This window comes from Pipistrellus hanaki (assembly GCF_964339955.1).
Source record: "Pipistrellus hanaki genome assembly, chromosome: 2".
Lineage (NCBI taxonomy): Eukaryota > Metazoa > Chordata > Mammalia > Chiroptera > Vespertilionidae > Pipistrellus > Pipistrellus hanaki.
The window spans coordinates 181,585,432-181,606,475 of NC_140504.1; the positions used below are offsets into that span (position 1 = coordinate 181,585,432).

The 21,044-nt window shown below is 55.3% G+C and overlaps 2 protein-coding genes across 7 annotated transcripts in view; both read left to right on the forward strand.

The window, feature by feature from the left end:
* The window catches only part of ADGRB2 (adhesion G protein-coupled receptor B2), a 37,976-nt gene extending 34,608 nt beyond the window's left edge, over positions 1–3,368 (forward strand). For 4 of the 6 annotated variants that reach the window (XM_084873008.1, XM_084873012.1, XM_084873010.1 and 1 more), the window contains 3 exons: positions 1,970–2,005; positions 2,296–2,394; positions 2,870–3,368. In XM_084873008.1, the coding sequence (XP_084729134.1) occupies positions 1,970–2,005; positions 2,296–2,394; positions 2,870–3,055 (321 nt within the window). In that variant the 3' untranslated portion in view covers positions 3,056–3,368. The remainder of the gene's footprint in view (positions 1–1,969; positions 2,006–2,295; positions 2,395–2,869) is intronic. The other 2 variants (XM_084873009.1, XM_084873011.1) reach the window with 1 other exon arrangement.
* COL16A1 (collagen type XVI alpha 1 chain) overlaps positions 1–21,044 on the forward strand; it is a 184,617-nt gene that overhangs the window by 109,825 nt on the left and 53,748 nt on the right. The window lies entirely within an intron of this gene.

Here is a 21,044-nt window from a genome sequence, read left to right on the forward strand (position 1 = left end):
AGAGCCTGGGCCTCCTGGCCTCACAGATCTGGATTCAGATCAGAGCTCTCTGGTCAGCAGTGAGATTTTGAGCAAAATCTCTCTCTGAGCCTCAGCAGATCTCTCTCAGCATTCATATCTCTGAGCCTCAGTTTCCTCGTTTGTAAAGTGGAGATAACAGAGCAGCGTCTCTGTGGACAGAGTTGTGGCGGATATAAAACATTTATCTCTACGGGGCGGGTAGAAAGTGCTAGATGATTGTTGCTGCCAACATCATCCCTGAAATCAGCCTCAGCCTGGCCGTAGGCCTGTGGCAATTGACCCTCCCCTTTCTGAGAAAACATAAGTCCCACTCTCTGCTCCCCTGGGTGGCTTCTGTGGATGCCCCACTTTCCCTCTGGCCTCCTCAGACCTGCTTCCTGCACAGCATCACTGGGAACAGGCAGGCAGTGGTGACATAGAACTCTGGAACATTCTAGAACTCTGGTTGGAGGGATGAGGGGGCTGTGGGTAAGGAAGGGGGCAGGAGGCAGGGCTCAGACACCGGTGGCTGCTCATGCTCGGCCTCAGAATCCTGCTCCCCACCCTCCGCACGGAGGAAATGAAGTTAGCATCGAGGAGCTTCACCAGTTTAGGTTTTCCCCCCCAAAAATGTTTCTTGAACATTTGGTGCCTGCTCCTGTTACAGATGGCAAAACAGGAAGGCGTAGCAGAGACAAAGCCCAAGGCCGGCCTTGGGGATGGGGTGAGCTCCGCCTCATGGCTTCGGTCTGTGGACACCTGCCTGCGGTCGGACCGCACAGGAGGGCCGGCGTTGGGCTCCTGGTGTGGGAGGCGGCATCCTTAGGGGTCAAGGATGACTTCCCGGATTCCGGTGTGCAGTGGGGAGAGGTCAGGGAGTGAATTTGCAGTGGGGAGGGGTCGGGGAGTGAATTTGTGGTGGGGGATTCCGAATCCATTCCGTTGGGCACAGCTGTGGGTGTTGAGAAGGGAGAGCTGTGTTGCCTCCAGAAGCAGAGGCGTGGCTGGGAACAGGGGGGACACAGGTGTGTGTGGTGAAGGGCAGGAGAAGGTCCAGGCAGATGTGCAGGGCCTGGTGCTGGGGAAGCCAGGGTGGCCGGTGGAGGAAAGCAGGCAACCAGGGAGTTGAAGGCGGGTGGTGGGGCACATGTCTGCGGGCCTGGGACTTGGGAGATCTAGATGGTGCTTTAGCAGCATCCTTGAGGGCCTTGGGGCAAGTCCCTTCTCCTCTCTGGACCTCAGTTTCCCTAGTGTAACCGGGGAAAGTTGACCTTGTTTCCTGAGTGCCCATGCCAACATCCTAAGACTCTGAGGCCCCCTCCTTGGGTGGCACTGGACACTGAGTGGTTGTCAGGGCCCTGGAGGTGGAGCTTGGACAAATGAGGGCCAGAGAGGCCAGTGAGGGGGTGGGGAGGCCAGGGAGGCAGGGCCTGGTGTTTGAGGAAAAGGGGCAAGGCAGGGTTAAAAGAAGGACTAAAAACTCTCGACCTGTGTTTGCTGGACAAATGGAGGGTTCTTGGCAGAGGGGAGCCCGGGGCTGGCAACGAGAAAGGGGCAAGATGGGCAGAGGGGTAGAATCCAGGGCACAGAGGCAGGAGCGTCTGCTCTGTGGCCCCATGTGGGGATCGTGTCCCCGCCACCTTGGAAGTCTGTTCTGGGACACTGGCCCAGGTGCGGTTGCGTGTCTGCGAGTGTGCCAGTGTGTGCCTCCTGCGAGCGTCTGCCTGCATGTGTGCACCGCAGGGTGGCCTGCGGGGGCAGAGCCGCAGCCCAGTGCCTCGGCTCCTCATCTCCTGGTTCCCCAGGCCTCAGCCCCTCTTCCCACAGCCCCAGGGGCTGCCTTTTGAGGATCCTGAGGTCCTAGGCCCAGGCAGGGGGCAGCCCCTGGGGTACCAGGTTTCCGGTCAGTAAAGCCCCTGCGTGTGGCAATATACTTTCCTCTCCTTCACGGCCTCCTTGCTCCTTCCAGAGAAAGAAGCTGCGGTATTCGGACCTGGACTTTGAGGTAAGTGCTGTGTGTGTGTGAGTGGTGAGGGGGAGGGGGTTGTCCCCGGAGAGTCCATTCCGGGAATTGGCTCAAGCCCCACTGCAGAGCCTGGCCTGGGCGATCCTCCCAACGCCCCCTCTCTGCCCGGCCCTGTAGCTCTGGGTGAAGAGAGAGCCAGGCCTTGTCCCAGAGGGGCCAGCAGGAGGCGGGGAGGCGGGGACCCAGGGTGCCGAGGGCCCTGGTGTGGGGCTGGCTCCCCGGGCTGCCCGAGGGGGCCCCGCCTGCCTCTGACGCCCTGTGGCTCCCAGAAGGTGATGCACACCCGGAAGCGGCACTCGGAGCTCTACCACGAGCTGAACCAGAAGTTCCACACTTTCGACCGCTACCGCAGCCAGTCCACGGCCAAGGTGAGGGTCCTTCCTGCGGCTGCCCTGCCCGAAGCTCAGGGCCCGAGCTGGTGCGGTGGCCTCGGGGGTCGGACCCTGACCCGCGGCCCCGTCACAGAGGGCGAAGCTCTGGGGCGGGTCCTCGGGTGGGGCGGCCGCACGGACTCTGTCCAGCGTAAGTCCCCCGGGCCGGCTGGGGGTGTGTGGGCTCTGTCCACCTCCCCTGCCTGGACAGACGCCGCCTGCCTCGCCAAGGGCCTACCCATGCCAGAAGCAACAGTTCTGGGTGGCATGGGGACAGAGAGCCTTGATGGGGGCTCCTCCGGGGTCTTAGGAGGGCGGCGGGCAGAGCACAGATTGGAACCCCGCTTTGGCACCTGCTTGCTCAGTGACTGTGCATCACGGGCTCTCTCTGGGCCGCCTCGGTTTGTTCTTCCGTGCGGTGGGTGAGAAAGTGTGGTCCCATCTCCACGGGCCCCTCCTGCTCCCTCCACAGGAGAAGCCCAGCCCGGGGGAGCGTCCCAGCTTGTCCCAACAGCGGCGACACCAGAGCTGGAGCACCTTCAAGTCCATGACGCTGGGCTCCCTGCCCCCCAAGCCCCGAGAGCGGCTGGCCCTGCACCGGGCGGCAGCCTGGGAGCCCACGGAACCACCGGATGGCGACTTCCAGACGGAGGTGTGAGTGCCACGCCAGACTGCCCTCTGCGGACACAAATATATATATCTCTCTATTTTCACACTCCACTTTGGAACGACCCAGGAGCCAGCGCCCCCTCCCCTCTCCCGGGGGCTGGGCAGGACGGTGCCGTGGACTCAGCTGGTCTGGGGGAGCCAGACTCGGTGTCACAGCCTGGGGGGGGGGGCCCAGGGCCCTTCCCTGTTTCTTAGAGGCCCCTCAGGCACTGGAGCCCCATCTTTGCCCCAGCCTGTCTGTCCCTGTCCTGGGCTGGGGAAGGGGAGGGGAACTTTGTTGGGAATAAACTTCACTCTGTGGATTTCGCGGCGACGGAGCTGTTTGCTTTCCTCCGGGGAGGGCCCTGCCCCGGGATCCCAGCAGCTTTGTTCATCTCCCTGGCTCCCTTCCCTTCGTCTCATCCAAGTGTGTGATGGGTTAGTCCCGCCCTGACCTGGAGTGAGGGGTGCCTGGGCTCTGACCCTGTCTTTGCCCTTGACCTTGGGCACACCCCTTTCCATGTGGGGACCTGGGGTAAGCGGGTTGGGAATGTGGGGTGGGGCCCCTTGCAGTAGCCTCCCCCAGCGGCTCTGATGGTCATGGCTGCCTTTCCCAAAGGCCAGACTTTAAAGTGACCTCAGTTTCCCCATCAGCGAAACGGCGACGGTGCTAATCCTTACCTCTTTGGGTTGCTATGAGGATACAACAAGTTACGTAAAAAGCGTAGTGAGTGCCTGGCACAGACTCAGCTCTGTGAGTGTCAGCTGTCAGTCCTTGGCACTTGGTCTCGAGCTGTGCTCTGTGTCAGGATCTTCACACGCACAACCCCTGACCCCTCACCACAACCTGGCTGGGAGGTTTTAGGTTGCCCATTTTGTGGGTGGGAAAATAAGGCCAGGGGAGGGCGTGACTTGCTCAAGGCCGCAGTCAGAGGCAGGGCTGGGACCTCACCTTTATTAACCTCCCCTGGTGATACAGGGAGCTGGAGCTCAGCTGCTCAGCACCTGATCTTCACGGCTGCAGGGAGCTGGGTGTGGCAGAGCCTCCGGTTCCAGGGCTCAGGGTGGGTGTGGGGTGGAAGGGACAGGCTGGCTTGGTGTCAGAGGACAAGGACGGGAGGCTCCTGCTGGGGCATGTTCTCCGCATGCCTGAGTGAACCCAGCCTTCCTCACTGCGCACCCAGAGATCGATGTGAACTTACTCACGGGGAGCAGGTATCTACCCCTCCCCTGGCCATTCCTTCCTGTGCCTGGACGCTACTCTAGGACCCCAAGTGGGAAGCCAGTCCCGGGCGCTGTCCAGGGTTCTGAAAGCGACTTGCTGCCCTCCCAAGAGATAAGGAGACAGCCTGAGAGGCTCACCCAAGCTCATCTGCAGCTTCTCCTTGCCTTCCAGCCTGTGGCAGGGCCATGGGTGAGCAGACAGCCTGACTTCCATAAGACCAGACCCCAGGGAATGTTCCATTAAAAATAAAATACAAGCTACATCTGTAACTTTACATCTTCTAGGAGTTATTTTTTTTAAAGTTTTTAAAAGGTGGAATTCATTTTAAAATATTTAATGCAACATATTAAAAAACACTTCAACTAATAAATTATCATCAAGATATATATATATATATATATATATATATATATATATATATATATATATATATACTGATTTTGGAGAGGAAGGAAGAGGGAGAAAGAGAATCATTGATTGGCTACCTTGTGCACGCCCCACATTGGGGACTGAGCCCACAACCTGGGCTTATGCCCTTGACCAGAATTGAATCCGGGAACCTTCATTCCGCAGGCCAACACTCTATCCACTGAGCCAAACTGCAAACTGGCTAGGGCTCAACATTCTTTTTTTGTACTACATCTTTTATTTTATATATATTTTAAATCTTTATTGTTGAGATTATTACAGATGTGCCCCCCATTGCCTCCCTCCACCTGGTTCCAGCCCCACCCCAAGCCTTTGCCACCCTAGTGTATGTGTCCATAAGTAATGCATATATGCATATAAGATCTTTGTTTAATCTCTTCCTGCACCCCACCCCCCTTCTCTCTGAGAATTGTCAGTCTGTTCCATTTCCATGCCTCTGATCCTATTTTATTCACCAGTTTATTCTGTTCATTAGATTTCTTATTTGATTCTTTTGATTTTTAGATTCAATTGTTGATAAGTATGTATTTGTTGCCATTTTGTTGTTCATATTTTTTATCTTCATCTTTTTTTTCTTCCTCTTCTTAAAAAATATTCTTCAACATTTCCTATAATACTGGTTTGGTGGTGATGAACTCCTTTAGCTTTTTCTTGTCTGTGAAGCTCTTTATCTGACTTTCAATTCTAAATGATAGCTTTGCTGGGTAGAGTAATCTTGGTTGTAGGTCCTTGCTATTTATCACTTTGAATATTTTTTGCCACTCCCTCTGGCCAACATAGTTTCTGTTGAGAAATTAGCTGACAGTTGTATGGGCATTCAATTGTAGGTAACAAACTGCTTTTCTCTTGCTGCTTTTAAGATTCTTTATCTTTAGCCCTTGGCATTATAATTAGGATGTGTCTTGGTGTGGTCCTCTTTGGGTTTCTCTTGTTTGGGATTCTCTGTGCTTCCTGGACTTGTAAGTCTATTTATTTCACCACATAGGGGAAGATTTTTGGCATTATTTCTTCAAATATGTTTTCAATACCTTACTCTCTCTCTTCTTCTGTCACCTCCATAATATGAATGTTTGTACACTTGAGGCTTCTTACACTATCTCCATATTTTTGGGTTCTTCTTTCTTTTTGCTCTTCTGGTTGGATGTTTTTTACTTCCTCATATTTCATATAATTGCATTAATTATCAGAATCCTCTAGTCTACTATTGAATCCATGTATATAATTCTTTATTTCAGTCAGTGTATGCTTAATGTCTGACTGGTCATTTCCATGTGTTTGTCCTCACTAAGATCCTTGAAAGTCTCACTATGTCCCTTAGATGTTTCTAGAAGATTCTTGAGTAACCTTAGAACTGTGGTCTTGACCTCTATATCCAGTAGTTTGCTTTCTTCCATACCTTTCATTTGTGTCATGTTTCTTTGTCTCCACATTTTGGTTGCTTCCCTGTGTTTGTTTCTATGTATTGGGTAGATTAGCTAGGTCTCCTTGAGTTGATAGAGTGGCCTTGTGTAGTAGGTGTCCCATAGGGCCCATGGGTCAGCCTCCCCAGTCACCTGAGGTGGACACTCTAGGTGCACCCCTATGTGGGCTGTGTGCACAGTCTTGTTGTAGTTGAGGCTTGATTGCTGTTGGTGTCACTGGGAGGAATGAACCTCTAGGCCAGTTGGCTGTGGGGACCAGCTGCTGCTACAATGGGAGAGCTGCTGTGCAGGAGACCCCTATGGAGCAGGACTTGCAGGTGCTCACTGAGTCTGCCCCTTATGTGTGTTGCTTATGGATGTGTAGATTTGTACTCTGGTATGGCCTGACACTGACCACTGGGTACACTGGCTCTTGGGTCTCCAGGGAGGTGCAAAGTCAGCCACTGCCTGGGGTCACCCAGCAGGAGCTACAGAGAGAACTGCAGATTCCTCCTCTTTGTATTGGGTTTGAAGTGCCCAGATGAGGTCCACCTGTGAAGCAAGGCAGGCTGGTGCTATACCACGTCTTGGGCCTTTTATTGATAGGTTTGGGGTTCCCTGACCCAGCTGCAGCTTGTTTGCTACTTTCAAGGACAGGCCATTCATATGCAGGCAGCTGGGGTGAGGTTGTAAATTGGATGAGTCAGGGGTCTTAGGGAATCACCAGGGTGGAGCAAACAGAAATGGCTGCCAGTCAGTCCTGTGACCAGGGAGGACCCAGCACAGGATCAATGATCCCTGTGAGTGCCTCTGTATTGGAGAAAGCCACCCCCAAGTTCCTACCCTGATGCCAGACAAATGTGTCCCCCAGAGCCTCGTCCTGGTGCTGGAGCTCAGAGGAAGCAGGATCTTGTAAGTTCAGCTCATGTTGCTGGCCTTTTAAGCTGGGCCTCCAGCAGACTCAGTGTCACTGAGCTGTAATCTACACTGGTTTTTACATTCCACAGTTACAAGGACTTCTCTTCCCAGCTCTGGGACTCTAGGATGGGGGTCTGGTGTGGGGCTGGGACCCCTTCCTCCCCAGATTGCCTCCAAAGAGACAATCTCCCTCCCGATTAAAAAAGCGGCCCATGTGGGTGCAGGACCAGCCCGTTCCACGCCTCTGTGCCTTCTACCAGTCTCAGTGTGCTTTCTTCTTTACTTCTCTAGTTGTAGGACTTCTATTCAGCCTGCTTTCCGGCGGTTCTGGATGATGGTTGTTCTGTATTTTAGGGGAGGTTGTGAGTATAGGCATTTGCCTATGCTGCCATCTTGGTTCCTCTCTTTTACTACATTTTGGAAATCTAGTGTGCCTTACATGTGCAGCACACCTCAATTCAATCTGGACACGTTTTGAGTGCTCCATAACCACATGTGGCTAGTGGCTACCATATTGGACAGCACAAGCTCCAGACAGAGAAAAGGCAATGACCTTGGACAAGTCAATGCTGTGTCCTCTGTGAAGAGGAACTGTGAGTCCTACCTTGCATCCCTGGATCATGGTGAGGGCTCAAGGAGGCGAGGTACGGAAGGTTCCCGGCCCTTAGCCAGCATTCCTGGAATCTCCAGGTGGGCAGGGAGGGGAAGCAGAAGGAGGTCTTAAAACCTGTGGACTGGTATCGGGCCTACCTTAGCAGAGCTGGGGGAGGCTATACTACCTCCTCCCCCAACAAGCATCCCTGGAGCCTGCCTTCCCTCTTCCCACCTGTTGCCCCAGACCCTGGGGGAACAGGGGCAGGTGGGACTGGCACTTGAATAGACACATTAAAACGCAGTTAGATTTAATTTCCTTCCATTAGACACCAAATAAAAGGAACTTAAACGGCCTAGGTGGCCTGGGGGAAAGCTTGGTTGTGGCATGCTGCCAACTCCTGCTTCTCTGGACTCATTCCCCTTGAGGATTTCTCTTGCCCACCACAGCAGCTCATGGGGTCCACAGTTGGGGTTTTTTAGAGACATCCCCCAGTATCCCCATTATTTCCCCTGTCTTCCTCAAGGCTACCAATCCCAGGAAGACCCCTACCCTCTCAGGGCCTAGGTGTGCTAAGTGTCCAACGGAGACTCTAATCAGGGACTTCAGACTAGTGGGATGTAAAAAAGGGAGTTGAGCAGGGGACTGGCATGATCAGATTTAAATATTAACAGGATTGCTCTGGGTGGATGGGAAATGGACTGGGGTGGGGGGTTACTGAAGAGTGAGAGAGGATGTGGAGAGACCAGTGAGGACACCATTCCTATGAAGGAAACTTAACTAGTGGGGGTGTCATACAGGAGGCATGGGATCTACATGTATGTAGTAGGTGGAATTGTCAGCCCTGGTGTGGATGATAGGGGAGGAACCAAGGATGACCTGTCGGCTTGTGTCTTACACACCAGGATGGATGACCTTGCCATTGGATTTGGGATACAGGAAGAGGAGCAGATATGGGGGAGACAATCATGACTTTGGCCTTGGGCATGTTAACCTTGAAATACCTTAGAGATGGTCAAGGGGGAGTTTTGAGTGTGAAGTGGGTGGTAGGACAGGACTGGAACTCAGAAGGGCTGGGCTGGAATCACTGGCATGGCAGGAAGCTGGATTGGAGCCAGCCACAGAGTGAGTGGGAGGAAATGAAGATGGTGTGGACAGTTCTTGAAGTGAAGTTACGAAAAGAGGGAGATAGGCCAAAACGGGTTTGGCTCAATGGATAGAGCATCGGCTTGGGGACTGAAGGGTCCCGGGTTCGATTCTGGTCAAGGGCATGTGCCTTGGTTGCGGGCATATCCCCGGTGGGAGGTGTGCAAGAGGCAGCTGATCGATGACTCTCTCTCATCGATGTTTCTAACTCTCTGTCTCTCTCCCTTCCTCTCTGTACAAAATCAATAAAATATATTTAAAAAAAAAAAAAAAAAAAAAAAAGAGGGAGCTAAAGCTCAGGGCTCTCTATAGGCTCTGTAGGTGAATTAGCTGGAAAGGATGATGGAATGTTTCCAGGAATGGAGAGGCCCTTAACCCCTCCCCAAGATCCTACATAAGGACAGACCAAAAATAACCAGCCCTACGGTCCTGGGAGGCAGGGCCCTGAGACCTGATAACAGAAATCATCACAGAGATTGATTCTGCTCATTTTTGGGGCTGCAGGCCAGCCATGTTCCTGAAGGTGGGGGAGGGGTGATGAGGTGGGCGCGCCACAAAACCTCAGATCTGGGAGGAGGGAACCTTGGGCTCCATGGGGTGCACCCATGGCACAAGTGGAGACATAGACAAGGTGCCCTGGCTCTCTGCAGCCCTTGCCCCTGCTCCCCCTGACCAGACAGGGCAGAGGTGAGCCCTCCCCCAACCCTCAGCTGCCATGGGCCTGCTCCGGGCGGGTATGTCCCCACCCCATGTGGTGGTATGGCTCAGCCCCAGCCATCAATCCAGGAGTCCCTGGAGTCCACCAAGAAAGTCAATATTTAATTTGGGCACCATGTTAATGCCATCGATTACTGACTCCCCCCTCCACTTCCTCAGGCTCATTTGTCACTTCCCACTGGGCATAGGGGCAGTGCCTGGACTCAGAAGAGGCAGAACTCAGCCTGGGGTTGGCTTGGGGAGACTGGCCTGCATGTGAGGGTTCTGCTACCCAGCTTTCTTTCTCCGTAAGAATCACTGATCTGCTTTGTTTGAGTCTCCCGAGCCTGGTCTCCGGGGGGAGGTGACAGGGAAGGGGTGGCAGTGGTGTGTGGTGGAGTGTTGGGCAGGAGGCTTTCTTTCCTCCCAGCTAGGCCGAGACTAATTCCCTGCAGGGCCTGGAACCAGAGCAGGTGTGGTGGGGCGTTGGATGACGGAGGGAAGGATAGAACCCGTGGAGTATGCCACCACCATGCAAGCCAGGTGAGAGGCCACGGGCTGTGCTGGCTCAGGCTCCTGGAACCTCTCCTGGGTGCCCAGTGCTGAGCCTGTGGGATGCTGTGGAACCCACATGGGGACACTGAGTCATAGGTCCACCTTTGGGTGCATTGAGCCTACCTGGGCAGTGAAAGAGGCTGGGGGAGGGGCAGGACCTGTGCCGAGGCTGGGCTGCTGTGTCCAGCTCCACTGTTTGTTCTTGTCAGTTCTGTGGGTCTGGATGTGAGCAGGAGGGCTGGGACCCTGGCATTCTTCCCCAGCCCCGCCCATTCGCCCTCAGGAAGGGAATGGCCTCTGCTTTGGGGGCCAGGCTTGTACTCAAGTAGCAACTGTATCCCCACCAAGTTGAGTGACTTTGGGCAAATTAAGTAACCTCCCCGAACCTTCGATTCCTCTTCGAAGATGTCTCTTAGGACCTTTGCCATGTTGTACAGTCCAGAGGGTCAGAGATGGGCAGGGACAAGCTTTCATGGGCCAGAGGGATGTTCCCCAGGGTCCTGACACCGAGTAGCTGCCAAATCCGGTGTGGCCTTGAGAAGCTGCCAACAATCCTGCGGGGCTGTCCACGGTGTGTCCCAGCCACCATGGGACCCTTGATTCTGCTCATTTTTTGGGCTGCAGGCCAGCCATGTTCCTGAAGGTGGGGGAGAGGTGATGAGGTGGGAGCTCCATAAAACCTCAGATCTGGGAGGCGGGAACCTTGGGCTCCAGGGGTTCACAAGCCCTGACCATGCTCACAAGCCAAGACCATGCCACCGAGGGGACAGTTGGGCCAGGCCTGCCATCGAGCGCTGGGTGGTGACTGACCGAATGGGTTAGGGGTGTCGAACTCAATCAGAGAAGGGGCCAAAATCTAAAATCCAGCCTAAATCACGGGCCGAATGGTTTACTGAACAGTCATAAACTGACAATGTCATAAACTGACAGCGGAGTTCAGTGATGACAGCGCGGTGCGGGCCACATTGCAAGGCCTGGCGGGCTGGATTTGGCCCGCGGGCCTTGTGTTTGACATATGTGGGGTAGGGCGTCTGAATGCCTTAATCTGACCCAGATGACTCCCGTCCTGAGCTGCCCTAGGACTACCCGGCTGACCTTCTCTGAGCCACTCTGTCTAGCCCTGAACCAGAAGAGCCTGACTTAGTCATTCGTCTACTCAGTAAACATTGTCTGAGGCCAAGCCGTCTTGCCAGGCTCTGAGCTGGGCACTGACAAAGGAAAGATGAGGAAGGCATGGTCTCTAGGAAGGATACCAAGGAGGAGGGAAGCAGGGGGGAGGGATGGGTTTTGTTTTCTCTGCCCCAAACCTCCCACTGCTCTTAGAATAAAGTGAAGGCTCCACACTGTAGCCCAAGAGGTGTGGCCTGGCCTGGCCCCTCCCACGGCTCTGGCCGAGTCTCCTACCACTCTCCTCACTGACGGAGCTTTAGTCTTGTGGCCTTCTTTTGGCTCCTCCGACACATCTCATGGTTTCCCCCACCCCAGGGCCTTTGCATGTGCTGTATCCACCACTTAAAAGTCTCCTTTGGAGCTTCATCTTTTTTTTTTTTTTTAATTTATTTAATTTATTTTTTTTACAGAGAGGAAGGGAGAGAGAGAGTTAGAAACACCGATGTGAGAGAAACATCGATTAGCTGCCTCCTGCACACCCCCTACTGGGGAGGTACCCGCAACCAAGGTACATGCCCTTGACTGGAATCGAACCTGGGACCCTTGAGTCCTCAGGCCGACGCTCTATCCACTGAGCCAAACCGGTTTCGGCTGGAGCTTCATCGTTTGATTGAAGCTCTAATGTCACCTCCTCAGAGAGGCCTTCCTTGCATACCCCTCGCCTCTCTGAGTCATTTTTTACAGCACCTATTTTCTATTTATTGTCTGTCTCCCTCACTAGACTGTGAGCCTGAGGGCAGAGTGAGATTCATATATATATATAACATGACTGGAACTTAAAAGACATTGTGAATGAATGATGAATGAACGTAGTGGTTAAGGTTCCCACAGGATATCATGAGGGTGGGCATCCTGGAAGCAGAGCAGAGCTCTGGCCATCAGTGCCCGGCCACAGGCCACCTGTGTCTGTCTCCAGTCCTGTATCTAGGCCACCTGTGTCTGTATCTAGTCCTGGGGCATAAGTAGGGGGGATGGTGTTGGATGGGCTGGCCTGGGAAGGGGAGAACCCCATAGGATTCCAGCCTCAGGGCATGCATATTGCAGGAGGCTCATTCCCTGCATATTAACTTGCTGCTGGACTGGCAGCTCCCACCGCTGCTGAATTTTTCATATCAGGGCAAGTGGTTGCTTGGGAGTGGGGGTTGGGAGGACAGAGCATCCACGTTCAGAAGGAAGGCCATAGACACGTTTTGTGTCTGTATCATTTGCAGCCATTTGGGGAGGACTTGCTCCTCGGTGGCCGTGCATGGATGCTACACGTGCAGCTGCATGCCTGAGTGTGCTGGGCCTTTAACTGGCCTGCAGCGCACTAGGTGACTTCTGGTTCCCATGCCGAAACTTCTAAACCCAACGGGGGGAGGAAGGGCCCTTAGAGAGTCCATGGAGGAGAGTCCATGGAGGGTCAGGGCTAGTGCTTCGTGGGCCGTGAGCATGTATGGAGAACCAAATGTGTGCCTGGCACTGTGCTGGGCATGGGGGACTTGCCACACTGGAGAAGCTCATCGTCCAGGATGTGGGGCTGAAGGAAGAGGAGACAGACACGGACATGAGTAAGGAGGGGGGGGGGGGTCCTCCTCATTTAGCCTTCCGGGGGAGGCTAAAAGAAGGAAACACTTGCCGAAACCGGTTTGGCTCAGTGGATAGAACATCGGCCTGCGGACTGAAAGGTCCCAGGTTCGATTCCGGTCAAGGGCATGTACCTTGGTTGCGGGCACATCCCCGGCAGGGGGTGTGCAAGAGGCAGCTGATCGATGATTCTCTCTCTTCGATGTTTCTAACTCTCTATCCCTCTCTCTTCCTCTCTGTGAAAAACAATAAAATTTATTTTTACAAAAAGAAGGAAACACTTGTGCCGAGCTTTGAATTGGAAGCTCAGCGGGTAGAGAACGGGGAAAGGGCGCCCCCGGCGGAGGGTGCCATGTAAGCCCAGGCACGAGGCACGAAACTACCTGGCACGTCTGCAAGTCGCGTGGTTTGGCGGCAGAGGAGGGTGCCGGGCTGCAGGCATGAGGCTGCGAGGGAACGGGTTCTGACCAGAGCGGGCCTGGCGGGCCGGGATGGGCGTCTGGGCTTTATTTGGAGGGCTTCCCGGGAATCCCTGAAACCAACCTGGGTTTTGGAGAGAATTGTGTAGTCACCCCGGGAAAGTGAATTCAACAAATACGTTCTGAGCACGTACTCCGTGCCAGGCACACGCTGGGTCCTGAGGACTGAGTGCTGAATGGGGCATGCACATCTCAGCCCAGCAGGGCGAGTACAACAGGTGGGTGTCGCAGGTAGGAAGCTTGGCACACAAACGCATGAAGTACCCCGTCTCTCTATTTTTGTTCAATCAGCTCCGATCTGACTCACTCTCCTATGAGTTGGCAGAAAATTCCACCTCAGCCGCCACTGGTGCCCCCTGTGAGGCTTGCGCAAGGACCTGCTGTCCTCCCTGGGCCCACGCACGGAGGAGGGGCCTCGTCTTGTGTCTACATTGGTCACACAGAGATGGCGATTGTCCCGGTCTCCATGGTCCCCTGAGGTTCAGCAACCCAGCAGCTCCTCTGCCACTTGCAGGCACTGAGGCTAGTACCCCAGTGCTCGGGCTCCAGCCTCCCTAGATCCACGGCCACCTGTCTCCCACCGCTCCGGTCATCTGTCAGGGGGGGTGCTGCTGGACACAGCTCCCCACTGCTCACGGAACCCCCACTTCTGCCCCCGCTCCAGCTAGCTGCTCTCTCTCCTTCCTCTGCCCACACAGGCTGCCCTCTCCTCCCCGTCCCTCGGGAACACCTAGCACAGTCCCTTCCAGAAGGTTAGCTTTTTTAAAAGTCAGGGATGAGCCATCAGACTTCAAGCAGCTTTTGTGTTCAGTTCCCCGGGGCTAGGAAAATCAAAGGGCTTGGCTAGCAGCTTGGAACTGGGAGGAAAGCAAGAAAATTAGCATTGCAACACATTATCCTGCTTCCAGAGTGGATAGATAGGAGAGATCTAGGCAGCGCTACTCAGAGGGTGGAGGGGGGAAATCTAACTCACACATGGGGGTTTGTTTTTGCCAAACTGAGCCCTGAGGACAGCAAGGAAGAGTTTTAGGAAGAGGGAACCGCAGGTGTGAAGTCTCAAGGTAAGAGCCTACAGTTAGCTGCTCTGAAGGAGACTGGGCTGGGTGATGGAGCCTGCTAAGCCCCAAGCCAACGTTTGGAGTTCATCTTGACTATGAGAATCCATGGAAAGATTTTAATCAAGAAGAGGCATTACCAGATTTCTGGTTTAGAAACACTAGTTGGCTAGTAGTCGGAGAGAGGGTAAAACTGGAGGAAGGAAAAGCCATGGGCAGGAGCTGCAGGGATCCAGGCAAAGGTGGTGGCTGCCTGGATCGGTGGCGGTGGTGGTGATGGGGAGAGAGGGCATTATCCACAGTTAAGTATGAGGGAGAGAGGACAGGACTTGGGGTTGGGGGAGTGGGGAGGACAGACAGATCTTTAAATGACTATGAGGGTGAATCTTTGAGATGGAGCAGCCTGAGCAGATTGGTGGTGTGTAGATGCCAGCAGGACAACCAGGGAGAGGAAGGATGCGGGTGCAATGGATCCCTCCCACCACCCCACCGCTGCGTCCCGAGATTCCCAAACTTTCCACTAGATGGAGGGCTGGTGCTGGGAGACCGGCTCCTCTTTCCATCCTCCGCCCCTCACACCCCCAGTGAGACGGGCCTCCACTTAGGCCTTCTCAAACCCCGAGTCCCGGAATTCGCCAGGCAAGGCCATGCATTCGGGGCCATCCGCTGCCCCCGCACCCCAGTCAGTGACCTCAGCCGATTGGGGTCCAGTAATAGGGGCATCAGCCCAGAGACCTCTGTTCCAGGTGACTCCGTGTGCCGCTCTGCGGATATAGGGGTGTCTCCGTGCTCGGAAATGCCTCAGCCCCCGGCCTGTTAGACCTTCCGCAGATACTCGCTCAGCCTAGAGGCCTCCCTGTCCAGTCCACGTCATTGTTCGCCCCAGCTCGCTCCTCCCTGACCCCACGCTGGGGGTTGGGGGGGAGGCCCCCTTTCCTTTCACTTCTGCCCCAGGCCCCAGAGGCAGGCCCAGGTCCAGGCCCAGGCTGTCAGATGTCCAGCATCTAGATTCTAGGCCATTCTGAATCTTGGGTGCAAGATACGAGGTGGACCGGAGAGGGGCGGAGCCAGTTAGGAGGCGGAGCCTGGGGTGGAGCCGTGGGTGTGGCCCGATGCATGTCGGGGGCGTGGCCAGAGCTGGCCAGGGCGTGGCCAGCGGCAGGGCGGGGACCAGATCCCCCAACCTGGAAGCTTCCCTGAGTTTCCACCCACAGTCACTTGGGTCGCCCCGCCCGCTCTGGCCCCCATTTCGGTAGCGGGACAGACCGACTGTCTGGCTCCACTTAACGGAGGGAGGTCGGTTCTTGGGAGGCTGCGCCCCGCTCCCTAGAGCTGCCAGGCCTTGAGGGGAGGCAGGGAAAGGGGTCAAGGATGCAGTCTCTGGGCCTACACCTCACCTTAATCTCCCAGCTCCCACCACAAGGGCTCCCCTTCTTTTCTGGTCGTCAGCTGGAGGGCCTGAGGACCGAGCTCCCAGCCCAGCCAGCCGAGCTGAGCTGGAGGAGCTGGTCAGGCGCCTGCGCCCCCAGGAGGCCCCCTGCCCTGCCCCTCTGCGCTCAGGCCTGGAGCCGGCTCTAAAAATAGACCAAGGCCAGACCGTGCCCACCCAGGAGGGGGTCTGGGAGGCCTGAGTCACCCTGCAGGGAGGCCATCCCGCCCTTCTCTGCAGCCAGGCCGCCTCGCCGGCCAGGCATCCTTCTCTTGGCCCAGCTCTGCGCGCTTGGCCGGGCCCTGTCGCCAGGGAGCGGGCCAGGCACCGGGGGCCCAGGCCGGTGACTGCGCAGTAGCAGCCGCAGCCGGGAAGGATTAGTAGTTCCTGGCCCTGATTTATTCAGTTGTTTTTGTGCGTCTGGCGGCGGCTGCGTAAAGCAAACCTCACACCCCCACCCCCTTCTTTGGCGGGACAGTCGTGTCTACACCTGCCTCTCCGCCCAGGCCCAAGGGACTGTTCTCTGGGTGGGGACCTGGGCTTGAAGAAGCGGAAAGTCCCAACTTGGTTCATAGTGATTCTGGAGCTAACACGCCCATTCTACAGATGAGGAAACCGAGGCCCAAAGAGAGGAAGGGGCATATCACACCGTAGAGATTCAAATCCCAGCTCTGCATCTTAGCAAGACACTTCTTAGGGCCTGTTGGTCTCACTGTGAAGTGCTCACATTGGGGATGACACCCATGCACCTATGAGATGGGAATAATGACAGATATTTAAGATTGTTCTGATGGTTAAAACTATTTTTTAAAAAGCAGCATTGGCATGTTAGGAGTTACAGTATGCCTAGCTTCAAGCCCAGCTTGGCTAGTTAGTTACCGTCAAACTTGGGGAATGGAAGGAGCTAAGAGTCCCCAGGTCCAGCCTTCCCTTGTTGTCAAAGGGCACGGACCCTCCTTAGGGCAAACAGTGCATCAAGGCAGACCTTGTTCTTGAACCCAGGTTCAGTCCCAAGCTCTTCCTTCCGGTCCTCACACCAGTATCCGGCTTTCTAAATGGCCAAGGCTGACAATACTCCAAGTGATTTCATTTCTTTACCTAGTATTTGCCACTTAGGTCACTTTGGGGGGCGGGGGGGAGAGACAAACAAACCCTGTCTTGTATTTATCAGAAATATCATTTACCTCTTTTAAAGCTACATGAGCTCAGCTATGTAAATATTTAAGGGGGCCGGAGGACTCAGAGATGAATATGGGTGTGAGGTGCAGGGCAAGCGTACCTAGTGCATTGCTATCCTTCCTCCAGTAAGAATAATGTTAATAAGGACACGTTTGAGTGTCTACCATGGCTTAGTTTCGTATGATCTCATTTACTCCTCCCCCAGAGTCCATATGGTTAGGTGTTATCACCCCATTTTACAGGTATGGAAACTAGGGGCTCAGAAAAGTGAAGGGACTTGCCTAAGAGAATAAAGCCAGGAAGCGGAAATAGCAGAACCAGAACCAAACCCCTTCAGAACTTTCATTTTATTTTCTGCCTTGATGAAAAAGTTGAGTTTTCCGCTCTGAACTTTCTCTCCTCCAGCCTCTCGTCGGGGCTCGGTTGTCAGGCCTCCCCAGCCCAGCCCGGGGCACTATTGGGAGGAGCCGGAGCAGGCGCTGGGACTGGGCAACCGCAGAAGCATCTCTCCACCCAGAGATTCCGGGACTCGAAGAAATTACGAGTCCAACTGTCTCGGTCTCTTACATGCAAGGAAAGAATCCGGGAGTCCCTGAATGCTCCCTTCTCGCCACACCTCCCTCAGGACACGCCGCGAGGGGAGCTGGTCCTGGGAAGGAGCCGAGCCCCCTCTTTTATTCATCCAGCACATCTTTATAAAGTGCCTTGTCTCTGTCCCGGGCTCTGGGGATCAAATAGTAGCCAGAGCGGCTCTTTCTATGGCATACCGTCCAGCAGGGCAAAGACACTCACACATATCAGTGGCTGGTCATGGGTTACCCTCCTCCCTCTCCCAAGCTTCTGTTCGGATTCACCCTCCCAGCTGCCTTCCTCATGGCCCAGTGGGAAGGGAGGTGAAGACAGACCCAAAGTTAAACGTGGGGGCGGGAGCAGGAGGGGAGGGAAGCCTGCCAACAGATTGCGGTTGTTGTGGGGAGGTTATACTTTCTCATCGGACGCGCAGAAGAGCTGGCATCTACTGAGTTCCAGGAACTGTGCTCACCACTTTGCTTGTGTCATCTCCGGCAGCCCTTACAGCATCGTTGGGAGCTGTGGACAATTCCGTTTTACCAGCGAGGAAAAGGAAACTCACTCCAAGAGGTGAAGTGGTTTGCCAGGAAATTCACACAGCTAGCAAGTGGTTGGGGTGGGGTCTGAACCCAGTTATTCTAGGGCTGGAGCCCCCAGCCTTAGCCACCATGCAGAGTTCTTATCTGATTTTTAGGTGAAGAAACTAAGACCTAGAGAGGCCTTGGGGTTGGCCAAAGGCCTCACAGCACAGGAGGACTCACTTGAGTTGATTGGTAGCCAAAGGGATGCCTGGGGAAGGGTATACCAACGATCCCACCAGGGCCGTGGGAAGCCACTCTTGCCCCCAAAGGGACCATTGGGGGTGAGCAGGGTCTTAAGGACGGCTGGGGTCAAGGTCAGCCTGGGTGTCCTCAGTGGCACTGAGGCCTCTTGGCAGATGCGGGCTACACCCACTGCCCGTGCTATGCTGTTCTGAGATGTCACCTCCTTGCCCTCTCTCTGCAGGCCTGAGGAGGAGGCCGCAGACAGGGAGGGGAAGTCTTAGCCCTTCATCCTCTGGGCGCTGTCAGTCTGCCTGGAGGAAGGGGGACTTCCTGTGCTGGGGACCTTTAAGCAGTGAGCATGCCTGAGCTTTTCCTCGGTGCCGGCACCCCGAGAGCGGCTTTCCCTTGCCATCATCTCCTTTAATCCTCTCAGCAAACCGTATGTGGTAGATACGGCTGTTATTTCTGCTTTTCAGAGGAAGAGGCTAAGCAATACCTCCAAGGCATCGAGCCGGCATGAGCTAGAGGCAGGATTTGAATCCAGGCACAGGTGATCGCACACCACGCTCTCCGCAAAGGTTTTCCAACGTGGCCCCCGGGCCGGCAGCATCAGCCTCCCTCGGGAACTTGTTCGAAAAGCAGAGAATTGACTCAGAAACTCTGGGGGGGAAGGCCCGACACGCTGTTTAAGTCCTCCGAGCCCCAAGAACTTACGCTCCACTGCTTTACGGCCCCTGGAGGGCTCCGGGGACCTGTTTGCATTCACGACCCTTGCTCCACCCCTTCCCAGCCCTATGACCCCGCGACTTCAATCTTGAATCCCGTTTGGCAGGTGACAAACTAAACTTTAGTTTGGGGTCTTCAAACTACGGCCCGCGGGCCACATGCGGCCCACAGAGGAGTCTGATCCGGCCCGCCAGGTTTTTTGGGCAGTGAGCGCAGCCGAGGTGTTACAGTAGGAATTAGTAGTTCATATAGTCCGGCCCTCCAGCTCTCTGAGGGACCGTGATCTGGCCCCCACTTTAAAAAGTTTGAGGACCCCTGAACTAAAGGCTCAGAGCGGGAAGAGGACGTGCCCAGACCTCTTCGGTGTGGGCTCTTTCCCAGGGAGGCCTCTGCCCTGCGGGCCTGTCCCCAAATGGCCAGTTCAAATCCAGCTCCGTCCTTGCCAGCTGTGTGACCCAGAGCCGGTTACTCACCTGCTCCCGCCTGCCGCCTCCTGCTCAGGAGGGGACGGAGAGAGTGCCGAGCCTCCCGCGGTGACTGTGAGACTGAAATGAGTTTCTCTGTGCGTGGTGCCAGGCCAGCGCTTTAGAAGGGCTCAATGGGTGTCAGCTGCTGTTATTAAGGGCAGAGCCGGCATCAAACTCGGTGTCTTCTCGTGGCCCCCGCCCCTGGCCAGAGAATGATTAGGAGATGAAAGGGGGTCAGAGAGTGTGGGAGTTCTGAGAAGCGGGCTTTCTCCGCCTGGGCACCGTGACGTATTGGGCCGGATAATCCTGCCCCGTGGGGCCGGCCTGTGCGGGGCCAGTGTTTAGCCGCATCCCTGGCCTCTGCCCTCCAGGCATTGTCCCCGGACATTGCCCAAAGCCCCCTGGGGAGCAAAGCTGCCCAGGCTGGAAGCTACGGAAGCAATCGGGCCTTTCTGGTGTTTTTAGGGGCCTTAACACACCAGGTGGACTAACTTGGGATCCTACAGTGTACCTCATGGCATGGTGGGCCCAGGGTCCCACAGTGGGTGGAGCGAGGCCTGCAATCCAGGGCTCCTGTGCCTGTCACCTTTCCAGGGGTCCCTCAGGACAGGGGGGCAGAGCCAGCAGACAGTCAAGCTGGGGCCTGGCATGTTCTGTCTTCTTCCCGCCTGACCCCTGGCCACGTCCTCCAGGATCCCGGCTGACCTCTCCAGAAGCACCCAGGTTATCAACCCAAGCAGGCGCCTGGGGCCAGGAGCTGCTGAAGTAGGACGCTCGGGCCGGGCATCGAAAACTGTTGCCGAGGCCACAGCTGCCAGGGCCCAGGGTGTGGAGCTCACTGTGGCTCTGAGGGAAGGCGGGCATCGGCGGAGTGGCGCACGGTTGGCCCGTTGAGACCATAAAGCTGCCGCCAGAGGTGAATGATGGGTCTCCTGCCACAGGGATGCAGACAGCCATGAGACACGGTGGCAGGGCTGATTTAGGGCCAGGAGAGGGCGGGAGGGAGAACGAGAGACGGAGTCAGAGAGTCAGAGAGCCAGAGCCAGAAACAGGGACGCAGGCAGACAGAGACAGAGACAGGGTGGAGAGAAGCAAAGAGCAGGGCGGCTCTGAGATAAGCAGAGACAGGAGACAGGGACATCGAGACACAGGGAGTGTGAGCAAAAGACAAAGGCCAAAGGCGCAGAGAGAGAGAGACACGCAGAGTTAGAGACTCAGATCCAAGAGCTGAGGGAAGCAGGAGTAGAGACAGAGACAAAGGCCGGAGAGGAGCCAGTCACAGAGACGGAGAACCAGAGATCTGACACAGACACAGAGAAAAGAGGACAGGGACGGTGAGAGACAGTGTAGGAAGGAGACAGGCCAGAGACACCCGGAGAAACCAAAGGAGTTGGAGACACACCTAGTGCTCTGCTCTCAGCCTCCGCTATGACCCAGACATCGCGTGTGTGTATCTCTGCATGCGTGTACATTCATGTTTTGTTTTTTGTTAGTCCCCACCCGAGGATATTTTTTCCCATTGATTCTTAGAGAGATTGGAAAGGAGAGAGGAAGAGAGAAGGAGGGGGAAGGAAGACGGGGGAGAGAGGGAAAGAGAAACATGGGTTGGGTGCTTCCCACATGCATCCTGACT